The following is a 24,662-nucleotide window of genomic DNA, read 5'->3' as shown; positions in this document are numbered from 1 at the left end:
TTTATTTTTAGCATGAATCACAATTGCAAAGCGATGTCTTTCTCGGGAGGATGGGGGGGGGGGGGTGAACACAACGCAGCAAATCAAGTTCTTTTTAAATTGTAATCGAGTCTGATTTCTGTCGCTAGGTGTATTCCTCCGGGAGTCTCAGTCATTTTCTGGACGGGTATAATGTGTGTAAGAGTAACTGGATGCGGTACGTGAATCCCGCACAGTCGGCGGAAGGGCAGAACCTAGTCGCCTGTCAGAATGGCACCGATATTTACTTCTACACCGTGAAACCAATCCCTCCCAGCGATGAGCTTCTGGTCTGGTACAGCCGGGAATTCGCTGAGAGATTAAACTACCCTCCGACCCGGGACCTGGTGATGTTAAAACTCAGTGAGTCTTTTACCTTTTATCCTTTGCAGGTTTTGGTGGTGGGGGGGAATTGGAAGAGTTGTTTCCCCGCCCCCCCCCCCCCCCCCCCGAAGTTGATTGAGTGCAGTTGAACCTTCCCACGTTCTGTACCAATGCAAAATGCCCACCCGGACACGATTTGTCCACGCACCGTTATGATGGCGATATATAACATTTCTAGTTTACTGTGGTCAATGGAATGCCCTCCCACCCCACGCCCACCTTTCCCAGATAATGCAATCCTCACCTTCTCCCCCCAAAAAAACCCCATCAGAGGAGCGCTGAACGGGAATGGTGAGGTACACCCCTCGGGGTTAAATGCCCCTCTCTCTCTCCAATTAAATGCGTTGCTGCCTCTCTTTTCTCACCACCTCTTCGTTCTTAGTTGTGAGTTTTGTTTTAAATTCCCCGCCCGCTCCTGGTTCAAATCAGTTTCTCCAGCCTGAACTTCGCTTTAATAACAGCACGCTGCAATAATTTCAGTCAACTATACCCACAGCAAGTCTGAGATTGTAACAAGTGTCCGGGAAGGGGGCACTGTCGGGATGCGCTGTTTACAATGAGCGATGGGTTGATTTTCTTTACCAGTTTGCAGTGACCATTCCTAACCATTTGGGATGGTGTGCGTGAATCCGTTCCATTCGTACTATTGGGTCGAACCCAGCAGCCCCTTTTCAGAATCCGTGCCAGGCATTGAGCTCTGATCGTCAACAAGTGCTGAAGGATTTGGATCCGGGATGGGAGCTGGGAATGGAACCCACGCCACTGTCATTTGGGACACACATGGCTGGCTCCAATTCACCGACCCCCAACCCCTTCCATTAAGAGTGAGAGTGCACATTGCCAGCAATGGTCCCAGGGCAGAGGCACCCTCCTCAAGTACTGACCGACTGTCAGACACTCTCTGAAGGCAAAAGTGAGCACTCCAGAGGCTGGAAACCAGAGTTTAGATTAGAGTGGTGCTGGAAAAGCACAGCCGGTTAGGCAGCATCCGAGGAACAGGAGAATCGATGTTTCAGGCAAAAGCCCTTCATCAGGACTCTAATGTAAACACTCTCTGAAGTCAGAGTAACGAGATTGGCTCGGGTTAGGTTTATCTGTTCATTGTTGACGCAGACAGCCCACAGGAAGGTCTGCTCATTCTCCTGTTGGTTTGTTCTCCAAATACTTGGAACTAAAATATGAGGTGGAGATTTCACCGGGAGAGAATGGGATTTGGAGCTTTCGTCGTAACCCGATACTAGTAATCACTCAGTGCAGGATTCAAGGAGATTTGACTGTTTGATCATTTTTCCTTTTAACTTGAGGTATGATTGGTGGAGATAAGCTCTTTTGAAGAAATTACATACATGTTTGAACAGTTTTCACCTTGAACTTTCATCTGTTGACAGATTCATCCCTTTAAAAAATGCTTTAAAGGCTTTATAAGGGGCAGGGCATCATTTTCTTCTGTGATCAGAAGGGGTCCAGAGTTCTGGGACACATCTGAAAATTACAGAACAGGATTAGAGAGTGGTTACAGAAGAGAATGAAGCTTTTTTCAGCCTGTGGTTCTTGTGCTGGTTCTCTGTAGGAGAAAGTGTCACTTTCCCACCTTCTCCCACTTTCCCACCTTCTCCCACTTTCCCACCTTCTCCCACTTTCTCACCTTCTCCCTGTGGAGTTGCCACATTCTCTGCCTTTTCAGATACCAATCTAACGTCCTCTCGATTACCTCGACTGAACCATCCTCTCTATACTCTCAGGCAGTACATTCAAGATCCTATGACTTGCTGCACTTTTCCACATCTCACCGTTGTTTCTTGTGCCAGAGTCATGGAAGTCTTAGGTGTACAAGGAAGCCATTCAACCCATTGTCTCACCCCTGGCTCTTTGAGTATTTGAACTTAGTGCCTTTTACCTCTAACCCTGCACCTTGTTTTTATGTGAATAATCATCTAATGCCCTCTGAAATAATCTCCCAGACTCCAAATGTAAACTACTCACTCGGCCTCCCGATTCTTGATACATCCACCAATGGGAACAGTTTGCTGTGTCTACTCTGTCCAGACCCCTCATTAATTCCATTCTTTCTGAAAATCTCATTTTGATCTTCTCTAAAAGAAAGAGCTCCAAAGTCTCCAATCTGTATGTGGAATTGAAGTTCCTCATTCCTGGAGCAATGCTCATCAATGTTTTCTTCCCCCTTTCTATTGTTTCATATTTTTCTTAGTAAGACTAGTATGTGTTCCTCCCTGACTTTGTTTCCTTTTATCCCTCCCACTTGTCAGGTTTTGTTTGGAGAGAATTAACCTGATTCCCATTATTTTACTATCACTGAACAAAGGGCAACATATTCAGCAGGTCTCAGTACTGTGCTTCGGTTAACTCTATCACTAATTGATATACTGCAGAGTTTGGGGACACATTGAACTCCAGTCACTCTAGAACAGTTCACATAACAGCACTTTAACAGAACCTGTTTTTAAAACTGTTAGATGCAGGACTATTTGTTCTCATGCCTTCCTCTACCCTTTTTATATTTAGCTACAAAAAGTAACACTTCTGAAACTTGTGAGCAGGAACTTCAATCCCAATGTAATCAAGTTCAATCATGATAGTGAGTGTGACAGTACTGAGGGAAAGGGTGAGTAAGGCTGAGTGACTGAGAGTGGGGAAAGATGTGTATGATTTACACTACAAGAATGAAGGTGTGAGTGTTAGCTGTGTATTAGTTGTGTGTGTTTTGCTGTTAGTATGCATTAGTATATATGTGTGTGTGTGTGTGTGTCCACCATATACTTGAAATGTTTCATGGTTAACATATTGCTTAGCTTCTTCCAGTTTTAATTTACCTGGTTACACCTCACCCTGTGGTCATCAATCTATTGCACTTCGGTTACTCCATCCCATGCCGTCTTCTTTTTTATGATATCTGTTTTTGAGCTGGCGCCTTACTGTTGCTGGTTGAGTAACAAGCAACAATTCTCTTTTGTCTTGAAATGTGGTTTGACAAGTGTTTGCCCTGCTAAACAGGTTTCTATTACATGTTGCAGCCACAAATTGAAAAGTTAATTTGTCCTCACACTCCCCACTCTCCCTACCCTGGGGTGTTAGTAAGTCCGAGCTCCCTCTCTCAGTAATTTACTCTTTTATTAGTCATCACAAATTGACTCAGTTCCTTTTACACAATGGGCAGTTTGGCTTTGTCACTACAGCTTGCAGTTGTTTAGAGAGAAATCAAATAAGGTGCCTGTTTGAAATCATTGTCAGTGCACACATGTAGATGTTGGTAGTGGGGTATGGGAGGGAAGATTGTGGGGAATTGTCCTCCAGTATATACCTCCACCTACTAAAGCTCTAACAATATATTAGCATTGAGTGTTCTTATTTTTGCTAGCCATATTCTGCCTCTCAACAAATTCTGCTCAACTATGACTTTGTATTCATCAACCTACATTGGCTCCTGGTGCACTAGTAGCACAAATTAATAATTCTAATTCTTATTTGAAAGCTTGTCCAAGACTCATAGCCCACACTTACCTACAGACTTCTTCCAGTTTAACCAGCTTCTGAGACCTCCACATTCCTGCGAGTTTGGGTCTTCTGCATCCTTCACTCCACCGTAGGTGATTGTGCTTTTAGTTGACTGACCCTTAATCTCTGGAATTTCCTCCCCACCCTTTCTGTATCTTTACCCTCATCCCTTAAGACAATTCTTGGTATATACTTGATTAGCCAATTTTGGTATTTTCTTTCAATGTCTGCTTATGTGGCTCAATATCAATTATGGTTGATAACTAAAATCTGAAGTTTTTTTGGATGTTTTGCTTTGTTAAGTTACTATGTAAATCTAGTTGTTGTCCAGACTCACATGACAATGATATTCAATTGAATGAAATGTTGAATGCACCTATACTTCGGTGCACATGTGCACTTGTATGAATATATTCTTGTATCCTTTACTTTATTAACATTCAATTCCAATCAAAGGAGAGGATAAATAAACAAAGTTCTGGAAGAAAAAGTGGACTCTGTTCATATTCCGAGGAGGTGAATCTCAAAATACAGTGTTTTCAGTGCAGAGAGCTGCAGTATTGATCCTTTCCAGTAATATAGCCTCCTGCCGCTGTCCCCAGTTTCACTACATTCAAAGTGAAACAGAAAGCAGCAGTGAATGTCAGCTAGTCAGTCCACATCACTGCAGAATCCAAAAACAATTTGAGGTTTTAATTGACTCAAATATCGCCTTCAGTTATTTAACGGCAGAATATCTCAATGAGGGAAATCAGTGCTAAGGTTGGCTCGAAAGGCCTGAACCCAGGATGACCTCTGTTGCGTGTGGGCTTGTGTTCCTGGAGTTGGTGTCAGTTGATTAAACTGTTTGTGACGACTGTTGTTCAGATATTAACACAGGGCATAGGTGTGCCAAAGTGAGTTGACCTTTTTTTTTGAAGAAAAAAAGAGCCAAATTTTAAATTCATTCCTCATCCCCAATCTGTGTGACTGAGCACTGTGCCAAACTACATCGGCGTAAAATGTCTTCAGTTCCTCCACCAATTATACCAATGTGATCACTAGAAGAGGCTGTCAATTCATGGTCACTTTTATGCAACATGCGAGTTCTTATTTAGAACTGCTAGTCACTGCCTGCTCCCATTCCACCCTCAACTCATCATGCAAAAAACTTGCATGTATGGAGCACCTTTCACTGCCTCTGGCTCTAAAATGCTTTTAGTGTCCAATGAAGTATTTCTGAAGTGTGGACACCCATTGTAGGAAATGCTGAGATCAACCTATGCATGGCAAGGTGCTCCATCAGCACTGAAGTAAATGTTCAGAGAACCTGTTTTTTTTGTCATGTTGTTTGGCGTGTAAATGTTACCCTGTAACTAGAGGGACCCTGCTAACTGCTGTTTGAAAGAGAGCATATTTTATGTCCATCTGGGCTGGCACATGGGGCCTTTTTTTTAATGTTTCATCAAAAATATTTTATAGAATCCTTATAGACATAGACAGGAGAAGTTTAATTCAGGAATCTGAGTCAGATTTGATGCCAAGCATTAAAATTACACACAGGCCTGCTTCATTTCATATTTTGTTTCATTTGTTTTCAATAAAAACATTACCTTCGTAAGACAAGATAGAAATTAATTAATTCTGAAACAGCAGGCAGCTACTGAGAGTTCAAAAATAGCAAAGAACATACAAAATTGACTCTCACTTTGAGAAAACAGTGACTCATGTTTAAGGTGAATGTGGCAAGTTGAAAATAATCCCGCACATTGACTGACGCAGCAATATCTATTTATACGGCATCTTTAATGTAGTAGATCATCTGAATGCGCTTCTTCGGGCTATGTTCTGATGAGGTCTGACATTTGAACCACACAAGGAAATAATAGGACAGGTGACAAAAAGTTTGGTCAAGGAGGTAGGTTTCAAGGAGCACCTTAAATGCAGTGGAGAGGTACGGTGGGCAGCACGGTGACACAGTGGTTAGCACTGCTGCCTCACAGCGCCTTACAGCGCCAGAGATCCGGGTTCAATTCCGGAGTTTGCACATTCTCTCTGTGTCTGCGTGGGTTTCCTCCGGGTGCTCCAGTTTCCTCCCACAGTCCAAAGGTGTGCGGGTCAGGTGAATTGGCCATGCTACATTTCCCGTAGTGTTAGGTAAGGGGTAAATGTAGGGGTATGGGTGGGTTGCGCTTCGGCGGGTCGGTGTGGACTTATTGGGCTGAAGGGCCTGTTTCCACTACTATAAGTAATCTAATCTTAAAAAAAAGCTTTGGAAGAGGACTCCACATCTGAGGGCCAAGGCAGTTGAAGGTACAGGCACCAGTAGTGGAGTGATGAAAATGAGATATTTGCAAATTGTTGGAATCATAGCACTGGAGAAGGTTCCTGATGCAGGGGGAGAGAAAGATCATTGAAGGTTTTGAAGATTAGGAGGAGAATTTTCGTATCGAAGCATTTCTGGATGGGAAGTCATATGGGAAACATGTGGAAGTAAATGAAAGGAACCCGGGTCAAATTAGGATACACAGTTGTATAACCTATGAGTGGGTGTGATAGACTTTTAAAATATACTGTGGTCTCTCCAGTGCTGAAGGAATGCTTTTGGAACTACAGCTGTGGTTATGTGGCATTCCAATCTCAACTGAACTTCAGCCCAGAGTTGATTGCCTTGTAATGACTGATCTGCTTACATCATTCCTGATTTTTCAAACTTTGGAAAGAATGAATATCGTGCCAAGGCAGCGTGTAGAAACTCAGCTGATTCAGACACAGGCACTTCATCCCATTGTTATTCAAAGGCTCTGCTGTAGGGTTGATGCAGCGTTCTGTGGAGAGGATCAGAGTCTCACTGAGGTATCAATGGTTGCTTATCCACAATCAAGAAGCTTTCGTGGAAAAATGAATTGTGTGTAAAAGAAAAAAGCAGTGTAGTAAGGGAAAGGCTACCCAAACAGCTAGAAACCTATTTCATCACACAGCAACAGTCTCACTGACTGACTGACTGACTGACTGACGTTTCTGATACTTACAATTCCAAATGCTGAAAGGTTTTTGACAGAGTAAATAACAAGTAGTTTCCACTGACAGAAAATTCAATCATTAGAGGACACAGATTTAAGATCATTGTGGCAAAAGAATAAAAGGGAGCAAATGAGTGATTTTATCCCTGTCAGGCAGTGAGTTAAGCTGCACTAGGAGAAAGTGAGGACTGCAGATACCAGAGATCAGAATCGGAGAGTGTGGTGCTGGAAAAGCACAGCCGGTCAGGCAGCATCCGAGGAACTTAATTAAATTCCATCATCTGCCAAGGAGGGATTTGAACCCATGTTCTCTGGGTTACTAGTGCAATGCAATTGCCATAACACTATCTTTGGGAGAAGTTAGTTTAAATTCCACCATTTGCCAAGCTCCTTAGATGCTGCCTGACCGGCTGTGCTTTTCCAACACCACACTTTTTGACTGAAGAGGCACTGCCTGAAAGGGTAGTGGAAACACACCAAATATCTTTTAGAAATGGAAAATGCATAAATACTTGAAGGAGAGAAAGTATCAGAGTCCTAGAGAAATGTCTGCGGGACTGGGTCTAACTGAATAGTTCCACAGGCACAAAGAACTGAATCGCTCAGTTTGCTGTATGATCCCATCATTCTCCATAAGCTCAGCTTTGCAGATTGCCATATTCCTATTCTCAATGATCCCATCAATAAAGTCCACAATGGGTGACAACAGTCATGCTCTTCCATTAGCCCACACGGTTACATCATTCCTGGTTTTTCAAACTTCGGAAAGAACGAATATCCTGCCAGGGCAGCATGTAGAAACTCAGCTGATTCAGACATAGGCACTGGCTTGCTTAAATATTACAAAGGATTTAGATTCAAGAACCTCCACTCACGTGGCTCATTCAATCCTGTAGAGAAAGTTTGCCCCAATACGGTTGCACAGCTTTGGAAGCAATATACTGGGACAAGGCCATACAGGTTAATTTAGTGCAGGAAGTGGGATAATAGAGTGGGACCAGGTTGCTCTAATTCATCTGATAATTATCTGAGGTAGATCAACTCCATGTTTAAATTATCTCAATAAACTTGTACACACCAAATTTTTTAAACTGAATAAAAGTTGTAGCTGTCACACTCTTGTCGGTTGAGAGTGCGGGGGATTGAGATTTAATGACTCAGTATAATTGGTTGCTTTCTCACTTCTCTCTTGTTTCTGTGTTAAAACTATCTGTGTCAGTGTTTTTTTTTAAGGCATCAGCTCACTGCCTTCAGTCACTGAATTCCACGCAGTTGCAATATATGATTCAGCAAAATTCAGAATGACTGTGATCTCTCCAGTTAGTCAGCCCCCTACACCAAGACCCCACCCACCTGAAGCTCTTCAGAAATGATTCGGCCAGTGAAAGAGGAAGCTCTGGTTCACTATGTCTTTGCCTCAACTTGTCTCCTATCTGGAGGCTCATCTTTGGTCACAGATCAAAGTGCGGTTAATCTCTCTCTTTGGTGCAAAGCAGCAGTAACAAACAGAAATGCTTTTAGAGTCATAGCCAGAAGCTTTTAGTTCAGAAGCAGACTCTTTGGCTCAACCAGTCCATGCCGGTTATTATCCCAAACTAAACTAGTCTCCCCTCCTGTGTTTGGCCCATATCCCTCCAAACATTTCTTATTCATGTACTTATCCAAATGTTGTAACTATACCCACATCCACCACTTCTTCTGGAAGTTCATTCAACACAGGAGCCGTCTCTGTGTAAAACAAAAGTTGCCCCCATGTCTTTTTTAAACCTTTCGCCTCGCACTTTAAAAAGATGCCCTCTAGTCTTGAAATGCGCAACCCTAGGGAAAAAAGCACTTGCCATTCATCTAATCAATACCCCTCATGATGTTATAAACCTTTATAAGGCCATCCCTCAACCTCCTACGCTCCAGTAAAAAGAATCCAGCCTCTCCTTATAACTCAAACCCTCCATTCCTGGCAGCGTCCTGGTAAATCTTTTCTGAACCTTCTACAGCTTAGTAACATCCTTCCTATAGCAGGGTGACCAGAACTGTACACAGTACTCCAGAAGATGCCTCATCATTATCCTGTACAACCTCAACATGATGTCCCAACTCCTATACTCAAAGGCAACCATGCTGAATACTATCTTAACCAGCTTGTCTACATGTGACTCGAGATGTTTGGTCAAATTTCACTTTCTGGGTGAAGTGACTGAAGATCTTTGAATTCCTAACTGGCCTTCCCCGATCCCACTGCACCCCACCTGATGAGCTGATTTCTAGATGTGCTTCTGATTTTGTCATTCATCTGTGATTCTAGACATTAAGTTTTGGAAAGATATTCCAACTCACTTAGCTCTGTCAACCTCAGTAATAACATAACTGGGGATTGGAGTTTGAACCTCAGCTCCAGCAGCAAGAGTAATATCATGTGAACTAGGATGGCAAAACATATTAAATGGAAGAGAAATAGTTCCCATCAAGCTCATCTGTGCAAAGACGAGTTTTTAATGACATGGGATAATATTTTAAAAAACTATTTCCCTCGTGTGTTTGCATTGAAACCACGAGTTTCTGATTTTTCGCCGCCAATTTTGCTCTCTTTAATCACTGGAAATAATATCAAAACATACTGTAAATTCTACAATGCAGGACCACATCAAGGTTGAAAATAACCACAACTTGTTAAATACTTCAACTTTGCTCTGCAAACATCTCAGCTTAATTTACTGCCCTCTGAAAGTGCAGTCGGCTTTCCTCGTATCAGGTGCAGTCATCTATTTCTGCACAACAAGATCCGACCAGTAACAATGTGACAATGATCAGATTATTTGTTCTTCTGATACTGGTTGAGGGGATGAACGTTTGGTTGGGAGTCTAGGGAGAACACTTCTGTTCCTCTTTCAGTAAAGCCAAGGAGTCTTTTAAGTCCAGCTGGGAAAGCAGTCAGGCCTTTTGTTTATCATCTGAAATGACAGTTCTTACCTATGACAGTGCAGCATTCTCTTACAACTATGGTAAAGCATTGCCTTAAACTATGGGTTTGAGTCTTTGGAGTAGAATTTGAAGCCAGAACCTACTGACACAGGTGAGGGAGTTACAACTGAAACATGCGTGTCTTTTAGAACATTCACATGGTTTCACTTAATTATAACTTCTTGAGCAACTTCTTGCCTCAATGTCCGGTTTCACCTTTGGTGTAGCCTCCACTGTGATCTTTCTCTTTCTTCCCATCTCCCTTCCCCTGTCAGTAATAATTCTGCACACTCTTCCCAAGGTTAACCATATGGATTTTCTTTCTAGAACATAATCTCAAGGGATACAAGGATCTGGTGTCAGAATTCACTGGCCAGCTACCTCAGAACCGAGAAGATGTACACGAAGGCCAAAAACCGTATGCTAATGACACAAAGAATGAGGAAGAAAAGGTGAATGTGGAGATAATTGACAGAGATACACCACCCATCACTCCAGATGACCAAATTGTGGATTTCAGTAAAAAGCTTTATCCAGGTGTAGAGACCAGACATCAACCAGAAGAAAATAGCTCGAAGATAAATGATGTTAATGACAAAGAAAAGCCATTGGAGAGAACCAGCCCTTTTTCCAGAACCAGTCCAAACCAAAGATCAAAAAGTCCTGTTGTTGAACAATACCCTCAGATTTTGTCTCTCAACTCAACTACCTCATCTCAGAAAGAACGCTCTCTCCATTTGAATGGATGTCACAGCCATGCTGAGGGCCTGGTCTCTTACCCGATGTACTCGCCTCCAAGTCACATCCAGCATCAGTATATATATCCATATAGCACCCTGTCTCCTCACTACCCTAGATTAATATTGCCCAACTATTCACCTACTTTCAACAGTATTCACACGCTGAACAGTCCAAGCACCTTGAACAATGTGAACAATCTTAGCCTCTTTAGCAGGATGGCCCCAGTCTGTGGCAATTTTGTGAGCAGAGACTACCTGCCTCATCCCATGATGAGCCAGCCTGTTTTGCCCATCACACTGTCAAATGAAGAAGGCCAAAGGCTTCATGTTCCTGAGCAGCCAAGGCGCCTCCTTATCCCTGCTCCGACCAGTGCTTTCTCACCTACAGGTCCAGCAATGGGCCTGAAGGAAACTCTTCTTGACCATTCACCACCATCCGGTTCCTCAATAACGTCTGAGCAGGTACATCTAAAAGCTAGCTCCTGGAATCCGGCAAGTGAGGAAGCGATAAATCTGAGCAAACCAAAGATTTCTCTGGCAGATTCCCCTGGTTATAAATCACTTCCATACCCACTGAAGAAACAGAATGGAAAGATCAAGTATGAGTGCAACGTGTGTTCAAAGACCTTTGGCCAGCTGTCAAACCTAAAAGTAAGTGTTCTTTGCAATGTATTTGCAAAAGAGACAGTGAGCTCAAGCTCTGACTTCTCATAGAGGTTCGCAGTAGTGAACCTTAAGTTTGTTCCTTCCTTGTTAGCACTAGTAGGGTTAGTTAGACTACATAACTCCTTTGAAGTATATCACTTGCTCCTTCCCTCTCCTGAGAAAAATTAAATCCATAAAAAGTGTTTCAATATAGTCCAAAGATAAATGACTAATATTTGAGAAAAATTGTTGCAGCCAGCAAGTTAGGATCTATTGTTTTGCTTCACAATTAGTGGAGTAAATAAGCATTGGGAGTAATATGACATTGGGAAATAATGTAATGCTTTGAGTTACAAAATACTCAGACTCATACACTGCTGGGGTTACTCGATGTTTAGATTAACCCCGTGTTCATAGTCAATGCAGTTTTCATGGTAACACTTCACTTTGAAGATGAAAATTAAGTTTTGTTCTTTGAAAACCTTGAACAAAAACTGATTTGGCAAACACCTGTTGGTGATGTTGGTTGATGGCCTGGTTTCTTTAACCAAATCAAGGGGTGGCACGGTGGCTCAGTTAGCTCACTGTCTCACAGCGCCAGCCTCGGGCGACTGCCTGTGTCGAGTTTGCACATTCTCCCAGTGTCTGCGTAGGTTTCTTCCGGGTGCTCCAGTTTTCTCCCACAATCCAAAGATGTACAGGTTAGGTGAATTGTCCATGCTAAATTGCCCAAAGTGTTCAGGGGTGTGTGGGTTAGGTTAGTAGTTGGGGTAAATGTGGGGTAATAAGGGAATGGGTCCGGGTGGGATATTCTTCGGAGGGTCGGTGTGGACTTGTTGGGCCCAAGGGCCTGTTTCCACACTGTAGTGATTCTATTCTATGATTCTCACTTAATTCCCACCACCCTTGTCCTTATCTGTAAGCACAAACCATGTTTCATTGAAACATTCACAATCCTTGTGCTCATGATTAGGGCCGTGCTCAGATTTTTTGGGATACTTTTGTCTCTGCAACCTGTCTGTCTCACCAGTCTAAATATTCGCTGATAATGGTTCAGTAATGAGAGATTGAGATTAATGTTCACCTGAAACTGCCTGTCTTGTGATTCGTTACAATGTGCAATACCATGGTTTACATCTGCATTATTTGACTTATTGCCCAAATATAATTGAAGGGGAAAATAATTACAGGGCTATGGGGAAAATGCTTATTTGACTAGCTCTTTCAAAGCACAGAGATAATGAGCCAAACCAATTAAAAGCAAAATACTGCAGATGCTGAAAATCTGAAAGGAAAGTAGAAAATGCTGGATAACCTGAGCAGGTCAGGCATCATCTATGGAGTGAAAAAAAAGTTAGTGCTTCAGATCTGATTGAATTATATTTTAAAACTCATGTGCTAAATCTCTTATGTCTGTGACTTATGTGTCTATGAAATGTCACAATTGTACATGAAACTGTCCCCAATGCAGTGAACTGATTGGGTTCAACAGAAAGCAACAACTGCCCTTCATCTGGACAATGGTTATATCACTGAAACAATTAATCTAGAGAATGATCTTAGACTACCCTCTGAGACAGCCTAATTGGAACTAGAAATTTGCAGTAATGCTGGCTTTGGCAACCATGCCCACATCCTGCAGATGAACTTAAAACATGTTGCTGTGTCTTTAAAGTATTATTGCTTGGCAAAGTATTTCTGACAGAGTAAGTCTTGAATAATCTGATATATAGTCAAGCAGAAGGCACACTCTTTACATCTCAACTTAAAGATGATACAACTGAAATGGCTTGAAGTTCAAATGTTTATTATAATTCATCTCAGCCTGCATAGTGACTCACATGGACTCTGCTTATGGGTCAGAGGTACATTGATTAAATAATTTCATCGTGGAAGGATTGAAACTACAACAAAAAAAAAGCAAGGGAGTGCCGCAGTGTCAGAGGTGTCACAGAGGTGTTAGCTGTCTGTACTCTCAGTGGGGATGTAAAAGATCCCATAGAACCACATTAAAGCAAGGTGATAAATTCTTCTCACGGTCTTGGACAATCTTTGTCTCTCAGGCAACATCACTGAGTAGCTGTTTTATTTCTTTCATTTGACAATGAAGTACTTTATTGGCTTTAAAGCACTTGGGAATGTCCTGAGGATTTTGAAAGGAGCTAAATAAATTCAAACTCGCTCTTTCTTCAAGTGACATTTGGCAAATAGCATTTTTTTGGTGAGGAGCTATGATGGCATAAAGACTTTAGCCTGTGACAGTATGCAAACTGTGAAAGAATGAATCACTGTCTCATAAAGGCGATGACTACCTCATCTCTGATGCAATTTTGATGGACTATGGGACTCAGTCATGACGGTTTCTTGCAGGTCCACCTGAGAGTCCACAGTGGAGAGAGACCTTTCTCATGCCACACCTGCAATAAGACGTTTACACAGCTGGCTCATCTCCAGAAGCATTACCTGGTGCACACTGGAGAAAAGCCTCACCAGTGCCAGGTAAGAACAAATAGTTGGTGATTGAAGCAATGGAATTTTCAATGATTAAGAATGAACGAGACCATAGTTCTGACTGCTGAGAGCAAAGTGACAGCTGAACACAACTGTAATACACTCCATTGCTAAACATTGTCCGGACACTTGGGGCATGTGGGGGGAACAACTGAAGGAATTTGTCCAGGGCATAGAGCAGTGTTTAGCCATGTAATCAAATGGCCTGGACAAACTTAGCAGCGTCTGATGTTGGCCCCAGACCACCTGCATTGCTAAATTGTCAATATTATGCCTGTGTTATGCCCATTGCACACCTGAGCACAAACCAGATTCTACACCACATTGTCAGAGTTCTCATTTAAGTGAATTGCCAGAACATAGTTAGTGTCCGGGGATCTCACAAACACAACTCCGATCCGTGGCTTCAGAAGAGGATAGAAAAGTAAGAATATAAATGTCCATAAAATGTAGGACATTAATACCATGAAACTTGAAACAGGAGCTGAACACAAAATACTTAACATTAAAATCTTTGCCCTGCTATTTTTGACCTAGCACAGTCTGTGGAATGGAGCAGCTTTGGGTTGTTCAACTTTGTCTGATGTTCGTCTGTTTATCTCCTTCTTTGTTAACTGAGGTGGGTGTTGATGGGGGGAGGGGGGATAACGCAGGATATCATCTCAGGATTTTACACATAATAAACCTCTTGATTATTATTTTAAGAGTCAAGAATAATCACTGAATGTGATAATTTAAGAAATGAATTGTCTGACTCCTTTGTTTTGTTGATCGTGTCTGTTCTGGTCCAGTTGGCCTGACTGTCTTTTCCATCTTGCCCTGTACTAGGTGTGTCACAAACGTTTCAGTAGCACCAGTAACCTGAAGACTCACCTCCGTCTCCACTCTGGGGAAAAACCCTATCAGTGCAAGCAGTGTTCAGCAAAATTCACCCAGTTTGTTCACCTCAAGCTGCACAGACGCCTGCACAACAAGGAACGGCAACACAAGTGCCACTTCTGCTCCAAGAGCTACATCCACCAGTGCAGCCTGAAAATCCACCTGAAAGGCAATTGTCCCATGGCCTCAGTGAGCAGCTTGTCCAAGGAGGAACTCCTCAGGATTGACGATGTGATTGATAACTTTGACATGAGCGAGCATGCAGAAAGATTGGATGAGAGTGCCACGGTAGCAGAGATGGAAGTGGTAACTGAGCAGCTTCTAGCCGCTGGCCTAGAGAAGGGCCACAAAGAGGAGCCATTCAAAACAACATGTCACAAGAGCAATGGAGACAGCCCTCCATCCATTGGTTTCCATGAGAGGACCAAAAATTTAATGTTATACCATCATATTTCACCACCTCAACCACCTGTCAGGGTCAAACAAGAAGCCAGTTTATAATTGCACATTAGTTATGTGCCAGGACTAATTTGATGAATTCTGCAGCAAACAGGGTTAACCACTGGGGCTCATGTGACATAGCTGACTGTTTTGGGAAACTTAGAAGGAAAATTCATGGCAGGGAGGAAATTGAAACCCTGCCTTGTTTTGTGTGATTTAAGTACTTCCAGTAATAATAGTAATTATCTGACTCTGCGTGTGTGTTTGTTTCAGTTGAATTGTTTTATAGGACCTGGTAAATTGAGAATCCACTCTCTTGTCCTTGTGAGTTCCTATTGATTCAGTCAGACCAAAAACAAAATGCCCAAACATGCGGCCCTTACTGGGTCTGGGTGACACATGGATTCAGCGTCTATTGTAATTTTTGTGCTTTCAATGCTTTCTCAGGGTGTGTTAGATATATTTATGTGACAAAAAATGGTATATATTTTTATCAGTTAAGAGACAATCAGATATGAGTTTATTCTTCTAAGGTCTATATCTTATTTATTAAGGGACAAAGCATTGTTTTTATTTTAAATAAAGTTCACAGTGACTAAAATGTGGGATAATTGATTAATATCTGTGATAATATTGATGAGAAAATTGAATTATTTCAAAATTCAATGTGAAAAATTGGCATCAGAAGAACAAATTGTCTTTCAGGCCTTGATATCCCTACCTGTCATTGAGTTTATCCAACGGTCCTGATTACTCTCAGTCTAATGTTTGTGTGAGATAACGTAGAGACAATCAGGTGTAACACAGTGTTATTGGCCAAGCTTGCATGGGCTGAGAGGATCAAAGGTTCTATGAATGGAAGTGATTGGATCCTTCTGAATTCAGCCAGCAAATTGCATGCAGTCTCAACAATTGAACTCTTGCTGTTTTGGTAGTGAGGGTGAAGTTCAAAAGGAGGGTGCAATTTTGTTAAATAATTCCTTTTCCACCAAATATCAAGAAATTTCTCTTTGGTTTTGGACTGGAGAATTCACAGGGTGTGGTGTGTGTAGAAAGTAGTGAGGATAGATTGATGTTGGAAGAGGAAAATATTTTGATAGTAAATCCTTTATCCTCCAATACTTGCACAGGGGATTAGTTTCTTGTTGGTGTTTTTTCTTGTTAATTGCCTCCTATTCAGCTCATTCATTCACATTCTGACCATTCTGCAATGAATGATTCAGGCTTCTAACAATATCTTCAAAACAAAAGTCCGTACCAATAGAAACACAAAATTACTCCAACTCTAAACCTTTATGTCCCTTTTGATCTTCTAGTGCTCTGCTCCCACCATTATATGATGCACTTCTCTGCCTTTACTGGGGCTAGGCGTGAGACAGAGCTTCATCACATTATGCACCTGTAAGCTGCCAGTCACTGTTAAAACTAGAAAAATAAAATGAATTGCATTCCTTACCTTTATAAGATCGCTATTAAAAGCAGGGCATATTATGGGGCACAGCCTGTGTTTTTATACAGAATGCTGTGAGGTTTGCATTAGTGTTGGAGCTAACTTTGCTCAAATTAAGTGGGTATCAGATAGAAGGGGCAGAGGTTGACATAACATCCACCCTCTTAAAGCCAAAATCTGCTGAAACAAAAGTTCCTCTATTTTTCTGGAGTATTTTATAGTTGGCTGAATGATGTAAAGTCAAAATAGATTCAGAAGCAACAAGACTAAAAATACATACATTATTTTTTACATGAGTGTACATGTACCAAAAAGACAGACTTGGCAATAATGTGGTTTAAGCAAGTCCTAGAATGGTTAAGTAGAGCGTTCATCTTCAAACACATTGCTAATTATTGTGAGTAGGTAACGAGTAAAGGTTGCTCAGGGCAAAATCCTTTTTGAAAATAAAGACTGTAAAAAAATTGCTACTTTTGATAATTAGAAGTTAGCTTTTGTAAATAAAAATGTAGAAAATTGCTACACTTCACAGAAAAATCCAATAGTCATATTGTGCTTTCAACCTGTCTGTGGTAGTCTGCCGGAGAGATTTCATTTCTCAGTTTACTGTTTGCTTTGAGAGCATGAATTTATATTTTGTCTTTTACACTGGAAAAGATTTGAATATTTTTGAGTGATATTGCCATGGAAACCACCAGTGTCGCCTATGTGGAGTGCTATTGCGCACATATGGGCGGGGCGGGGGGGGGGTGGTGGGAATCAAATCCAATTGACATTATAATTGAATAGTTGTGCCTGAATTCATCTTTGATTCCCTAAAGGTAGAGAAAACATAGACATCTTCTGGCTTTACTTTTACAGATTTTCCTGTTATGCATAGCATCAGTGATTACTATTGGCCATATGTCTACTCTGGTTAAAAAGCATCCTGCAATTTTTCTTCAATTTAATAGGAGTCAATATGTGGTATTCATGACTACTCAAGGTTTTAAAAGTTATGTCAATGGCTCCTCTGAATCCCACGATTCCACAAGATTTGTTGGGTGGCATCCATAATTCTGAAAGAGCCATGGCTTCAGTGGTTTCTGTGGCAAAATGAAAGCCCTGGCAATATGTAAACCAAACTTTTCTTGAACTGGGTCCACTTGAAGCATTCCTTTTTGATGCATTTGTTTACTAGAGATGCAGTGAATTCACTTAAATACTTCATGACCCTCCTTGACTCTTGGTCAAAGATCCATTACACTGTGAAATATGCTGCCACATGGGTTTACACAGAACATACTGTATATTTACAAAGTGCCATTGGGCCTTTGCAGTATGGGATTCCAAACCATTCAGCTCTAGGTTCAGTGAGCAAAGATCAGGGATCTTATAGAATCTTAATATAGGGGCTTTGGTTCAAATATCTTCAGATTGTTAGGGGTGAACAATTGGATTATTTTGATCAAATAGTACAATGGTCTTAAAAGCCTGTTTTGTGAAGTGCCGCACCTTTGACTTCAGCTATTCCACGTAGAGTACGCGTGATAAAGGAACAGGAGTAGGCCACGTGCACACACACCAAATTAATAACAACGATTAATGCTTTCCAGCTTTTCCTTGACTAAATGTGACTCAAGTTTAAGATTTAAACAAAAATCTGTCTGATTAAACAGATTTATCAGTATCTACCTCCACCTTTATCTTTATTTCTTCAGTGTTCTCACAGAACTAGCTGAGGGCTACCAATTTTCATAGACCTCAGTGCCAACTTATATTATTAGAGTTAGCTGTTATCTTTAAGAAGTTGGAAGTTGGTTAGCTCAGTTGGCTGATTGGGCTGGTTTGATATGCAGATGATGTTAACAATGTGGGTTATTCCTCCACCAGCTGAGGTTACAATGAAGGTCTGTCTTCTCAAACACCCCCCTCACCTGAAAAGTGATGACCCTCGGGTTAAACTCATCGTGAGTTATCACTCTCTAATTAGTGATTTTACCTTTATCTTTAAAGAGACATCCAACCACAGTAAGGAGATGACTTTGTTTGGTCTGAGCAGGCCCAAGCCTACCCTACTGTTTCATCTGCTGATTGATGTTGCACAGCAGCCATTGGCTCTCTTTGCACAAATACAACTGGGACAGAAGCTGAGGAGATGTCAGAATGATCTGCTGTCTGCTTTGGGGAGTATTTCCTGTGACTGCTTCCTCTTCATGCACAGCTTCCCTTGCAGACAAACACTCTGTAATTATTTTCACAGCATTTTTGATAGATTCAGTCACAAACCAAACTTTTAAAAGATAAAATATCTTTTAATTCCTTATATAGCTTTGTCCAATCACTCAAGAAATCATTGGCTTAAAGTGAGTAAAGAACCGAATCAAGCTAGCCAGGGAACCAGAATCATGATCAGAGCAGCAAGGCAAAAAATCCACATGGGATAGTTCTCTGCAAAAACAATGGTAATATTCAACCTGTGTCAGGCAATCAATTGTGGATTCCTTTACATCATAAACCAGTTTAATTTTTATAGCACTTCTGTCCCAAATAAGTTAAAAAGGCCTCATGATTAGAAGCATGAACAAGTATAAAGTCTCTTCCATACAAAGTTTTAGCTTGTGGTCAAATGGTTAGAAATTACGTTTCACTGCTACTTGGAATACCACTAAATATTGCAACAACAGACATAATTCAGATATGTAAGGTATTGGTGACAGTAGTTCTGGTGGTAATGTCTTCTCTATGATCTGCATACCCAATTAGCCTACTTGCAGTTATAAAGAGTCAATAGTACTTACATCAACAGAAACATTAGTAGTGGCATTTTCATTCTAGATTAAAGGACATTTAAGACTCCCCCAAAGAAAATGACAATTGTCAGCATGGGTATGGACAGTAGTGACAAATCTAAAAATAATTGATCAACAAATTCCTGCCCAAAGACATTAAGGAAGTTTACTCTGAGTGACTGCACCTCTATCTCTTCCTCTCAAGAAAACCAAACGTTGTTGGATAAGTATCTGGGGTCAACAGATGGAAATCAGGCTGTTCTTAGTTGAGATGTTTGACTTCCTTTAACTTGAATCAAACAGCAGGTCAAAAATATCACAGGGACAGATTGACATACAGATTTGCACCAAAGTTACAGAGTAGTTTTTTTTTTGCAACCTCACATACTTTGTGTATCTACTGAAGTGTTTTGTACAGAAAGACCTTTTGTAAAATTATGTTTACGTGTGGTTTACACTTTATTTATGTTAAATTTCTTATGTAGCTGTGACTTAAATTAAACATGTTCATTTCTATATCTCCATGATGTGACTTTTTTTGTCTTTATTCTTGCTTTGCTTTCACAAAATTTCCTTCCCCCTCCTTCAGGTCCTGATTCCACAGTCAGGGTCAGAAAATGACTGCTCCTGTGGGATAAGTGATAGCCATGACATTAGGGGGATCTCGGTTTCTATTCAAATAATGTCGGGGGATCTTTATGTCTGCTGCACTGGTGGAGTTGCCCTCATTTGGATAATACATCAACATGAGTCTTTGTCTACCTCAGATGGAGAAGGTATTTTTACTATGTGAGTCTATTATCAAACCAATTAGTTAAGTAGCATAGAAAAATAGCCCCAAAAATCAAAAGGTAGCCCTGGAGATAAAACTAACAGAGCCCTGAGGAACCTTCAGAAAAAATGCTCATGATTTCTGAAGCAGACACAGCATGGAATTCATTCATGAGGCTGTGAAAGAACAGATTGGTGGGTGAAGAGAGCTCTGTGAACGCACAACTTCAACTCTCACTGCACATTGCACAAAGCAAGTAGGCTTTTCATTAAGCGATTTCAATTCACCAAGGAGGTTTTAGTCCATTCCACATCTAACAACCTGCTCTAATACTCTGCTCACGTTTCACGGCTGTAATAAATTTCATTGATGCAACTGAGACAATCCATCACATTCTAAAACAACTCACTTAAAAAAGTCCTGTTGCCCAATGTGAATAAATCCTTTTCATGTCTAGATCTGTAGCTTAGCCAAAAGTAACCCCTGGGTGTCACCCAATGTGAGCATCAGGTTTTATTGAAATCCATCCATTAGGTTTTATTGGGTATTATTTACAAATAGACAAACTGGGTGAAAAGGCAAGGGTAGAAAGAGGTTCAGTTGCCTGAATTGGTTTCCCCCAGATCCACCAGGCTTTTCATATTTACCTGCTCTCAGGAAAACCAGGGCAGCTGTCAGGATCTCAGTGTGATGTCAGTTTTTGGACTTTTAACTTCCCACATGTTGTGAAATCTGCCTCGACTTAAACCTCTTCTCTTTCTGTTGAGATCCCAATCCTTCTCTCGATCACAGTCCCTTCTCAAAACTAATCCTTGTTTCCATCCCAATCCCTGTTTCTATCGCATCCACAATCTATCTCAATCCCTATCATTAGCCCATTCTTTGTATCCTATCCCTGTTTTAATCCCAGTTTCTGTCACTATCCGAATCCCTATTTCTATCCTGATCCTAGTTTTTATCCCAGTCTCTGTGCTGTTTGTCTCCACTTCTGCTCTGGTTTAGTGTTGAAATGTGTATAATTTGATATCCGTGCTCTTGAGGCCTCTCACTAACATTAGTTGTCTGTTGTGAGATACAGTGCTGATTTCCTGTTTCTCTTCCCCCACCATTTGTCAATAAACAGGAACTAGATTATTCTGGTGACATCAAAGCCATGTCATGGGTTAGAAGTCAAAAATAGATTGAATTGCTGAGTTTGCAGGTTCAGCCTCTAATCCTGGTCAATTGATCCAGTACTCAATGTCATCATCAAGTCATCTACGTCTGTCATCACACAATATGGAGCAGTTAGGTTTTGAAATGAAAACTTGGATAATCAAAATAAGTAAACCTCTGAATGTTATACTTTTGGTTCACAAAGTAGTGTGAGTGTGGTTTGAAATATCAATTTTCCTGAGACTGTATTCGAAGGGGTAGGGGCTTCCCACAGCAGGGGTCAGGACCCCATGAGAAGTCATGTGCTGATGTCTTAGGGTCACAAGCTCAGAAGAAGCAATGGATGAACCACCTCATGTCCTCAGTTCTCCAGTTCCTACCATGAGGTCATGACAATTTTCAAGCCCTGAAATGGAATCAAAGAGAAAAAAGTTTGGGAAGTGCTGGGGTAAGTCCACCTGATGAATTATACAACTTTGAATGGCAGGAGTGATACCCAACTCAGGGTAGAATCATAGATTCATTCAGCACAGAAACAGCTCCTTTGGTCCAACTTGTCCATTCCGACTGGTTTTCCTAAACTGAACTAATCTCATTTTCTTGTACATCCCACGTCTCTCTAAACCATTCCCTTTCATGGACCTGTCCAAAGCTCTTTTAGATGTTGTAGTTGTACCCACCTCCATCAATTCCTCTGGTACACTGTTCCATATACGCACCATCCTCTGCGTGAAAAAGTTACCCATGAGGTCTATTTTAGATATTTTTCCTCTCAGCTTAAATCTGTTTTGGACTCCCCTCTGCTGGGAAAAGACCTTGGCTATTCACTTTATCTATACCCCTCATGATTTTATAAGCCTCTATAAGTTCATCCCTTAGCCTCCTACACACCAGGGGAAAAAGGGTCTCAGCCTACCCAGCCTCTCCTTATAACTACATCTCCAGTCTCAGTAACATCCTTGTAAATTTGTTTTGCACCCTTTCCAGTTTAATAATGTCCTTCCTGTAATAGGGTGACCAGAACTGTACGCACTACTCCAAAAGTAGTCTTACTGGTCAGATGCATGGTAATGCCCATTTAACACTGTCAGGGTAGAGATATCATATGGGTTAGATTGAGGGCAAAGCTCCCACTATATTACCCAATCTAACACTCTCAGCTTTGGTATGGCAGGAGACAGTTAGCTCAGTTGGCCATGTAGAGTGATGATGTCAGAATGGGTTCAATTTCTGCACTACCTGGGATTACCAAGAAGAACTTCCCTTCTCCATTCTCCTCTCACCTGAAGTATGGTGCCACCAGTTGTCTGTCTGTCTCTGTCTCTGTCTCTGTCTCTGTTTCTGTCTCTCTCTCTCTCTCTCTCTCTGATGAGAGACCAGCCCTGTGGTCTGGTAGCACTGTGGAGACTTTACCTCATATTACAGGTGAGATTCAAGGTAAATCACCCGAGACACTGCCCCACCAAAACTCCTCAGGCTGGTACAGTGTGGTTTGGGTTCAAGCTAATGCTCCTTCTGCACCGACTTATCAAAAGTGCTAGTTAGATACTCCAACCAATAGCACTGTCTCTACACTGCCCCAATAAACACTCTCAGGGCATGTACAGGATTTGAATACAGGGTAAAATTCCTTCTGTACTGTCTGACAAAAATCGGATACTGGTTAAATCTAGAATAAAGCTTCCTCTACATTGTTGGCACTGCAGTTTCTGTTGGTGATGCCATTGTTGTTGCTGGTACAGTTGCTGTCATACTTGTTGTTGTTAAGGCAATTCTTGTTGGTTCTGTTTTGGTCAAATTTCTTGTTGTCACTGCCTTATCCTCAAGGGAAAGGCCTATTGACCAGGGCTCAGAGTGGGGCCAACATTCTGGAGCCCACTCTTATTCATCAGTAACTGCTGCTGCGGCAGCACAAGGCTGTCCATTGTGTTCAGTGCTGCAGAGGCAAAACACAACCATATTTTTGGGATGTTGCATTAGAGTCATAGGATAATAGAAATGTACAGCATGGGAACAGACCCTTCGGTGAGTTTCTTGCTTATATGAAATTACTTAGATAATTGGAGTATGAATTTATTCAAATTAACGGAGCTCTCTTCTCACTGATCTAAGACAAGGTTGCTGGCCTTTTTTTTAAACCTCCATAACGTTGTCATGATTTAAGCTGAGATGAGAAAGGTCAGCAACAAGCACAAATGATTCAGACATTCAGCACTCAGCACTCTAACACTGCGACTCCACCAGCCCAGTAAGCAACCAGGTTTCCAATGATTTGCATGTATATTGACTGCATCCCTGCAGCTGTCTGTAGGGAATGAAATGCTTCCCGTTCTAATCCAGCCCCACAGGCCCATGAAAATCTGCATGGGTGCAGCAGGGGACAACTGATATATCAGATGATTGAACCCGGCCAGCGAACCACAGGACATAAAGTGAATCTTCTAACCACTGAGCTCTCTGGGCCACCCAGCCCTCAACACATTTCCTTTTAATATCTCGAAGCCACTGCCACAGGCAATGTGCTAAAGCTGTTTGATGTTGAATTTTGTTTTCGCAGCCACAAAGCTAACAGCTAATGAAAGTTAAGTTTGCAGCAGGAAGTGTTCGGTATCTGTACCAGCTACCACAGCACAGAGACATCAGTAAGGAAGGATGATGGATGGGTATGTTATATAGCAAAATAAATGCCCCTCCTCCAAAGTGCTGTATCCCAACTCCACAGCATCCCATATTTGAACCTCAGTTGAAATTTGTGTTACTTGGGTTGCTCTTAATGGAAGATGATCCAACTACCTTCCTTTCAACTTCATCCCTCTTTTTTTTTCTGGAATATTTTATAACTCAAGATGATCCTTCACTCAGCCCATCACCCTCACGCTGATTCACCCCAAGGCTTAAGATCTTAACACTGTTTCAATCCCTTTCATCCTCTTCTTTTTTTAAATTATCTATCTAAAATGGTTTTATGTCTCCACCATATAAGAGATTCCACTTCCTAATAATTTCTATGTGAACTAGATTCTCCTAAATTCTCTACAACTTGAACGTAACATACGAAGTTGGCTGTCTTGTGCAGTATAGAAGGAGTGCTGCACTATCAAAAGACATTTAGATGGAATGGTAAACTAAGTCCCATCTGACTATTTAGGTGGACACAAATCTCCCATGAACCAGTTCGGAGAGGATAGAGGCCTGTACACATTTCCCCAACCACCATTATGAAACAGAGATGATCTGGTTACTATTATATTGCTATTTGTGTGAATTTGTTGTACAGAAGTTGTCTTTCCTATATAACAGAGGCTATACTTTACACTGTACTTCATTGGCTATAAAATATTGTGAGGCATCCATTGATTGTGAAAGTGCTACATAAATATAAGTTTTTGTTTTATTCCTTTAAATTGTTAATTTTAATGTCAT

The 24,662-nt window shown here is 41.3% G+C and overlaps 1 protein-coding gene across 2 annotated transcripts in view; it reads left to right on the top strand.

Annotated features, from left to right (window-relative positions):
- Positions 1 to 19,791, top strand: part of LOC132829901 (PR domain zinc finger protein 1-like) — a 55,421-nt gene extending 35,630 nt beyond the window's left edge. For both annotated transcript variants that reach the window (XM_060847308.1, XM_060847309.1), the window contains 4 exons: positions 129 to 381; positions 10,203 to 11,266; positions 13,631 to 13,759; positions 14,600 to 19,791. In XM_060847308.1, the coding sequence (XP_060703291.1) occupies positions 129 to 381; positions 10,203 to 11,266; positions 13,631 to 13,759; positions 14,600 to 15,151 (1,998 nt within the window). In that variant the 3' untranslated portion in view covers positions 15,152 to 19,791. The remainder of the gene's footprint in view (positions 1 to 128; positions 382 to 10,202; positions 11,267 to 13,630; positions 13,760 to 14,599) is intronic.
- The last annotated feature ends 4,871 nt before the right edge of the window (positions 19,792 to 24,662 follow it).

This window comes from Hemiscyllium ocellatum, chromosome 30, assembly GCF_020745735.1.
Source record: "Hemiscyllium ocellatum isolate sHemOce1 chromosome 30, sHemOce1.pat.X.cur, whole genome shotgun sequence".
Lineage (NCBI taxonomy): Eukaryota > Metazoa > Chordata > Chondrichthyes > Orectolobiformes > Hemiscylliidae > Hemiscyllium > Hemiscyllium ocellatum.
The sequence above is the reverse complement of the archived record's forward strand: the minus strand, read 5'-3'. Positions and strand labels throughout refer to the sequence as shown.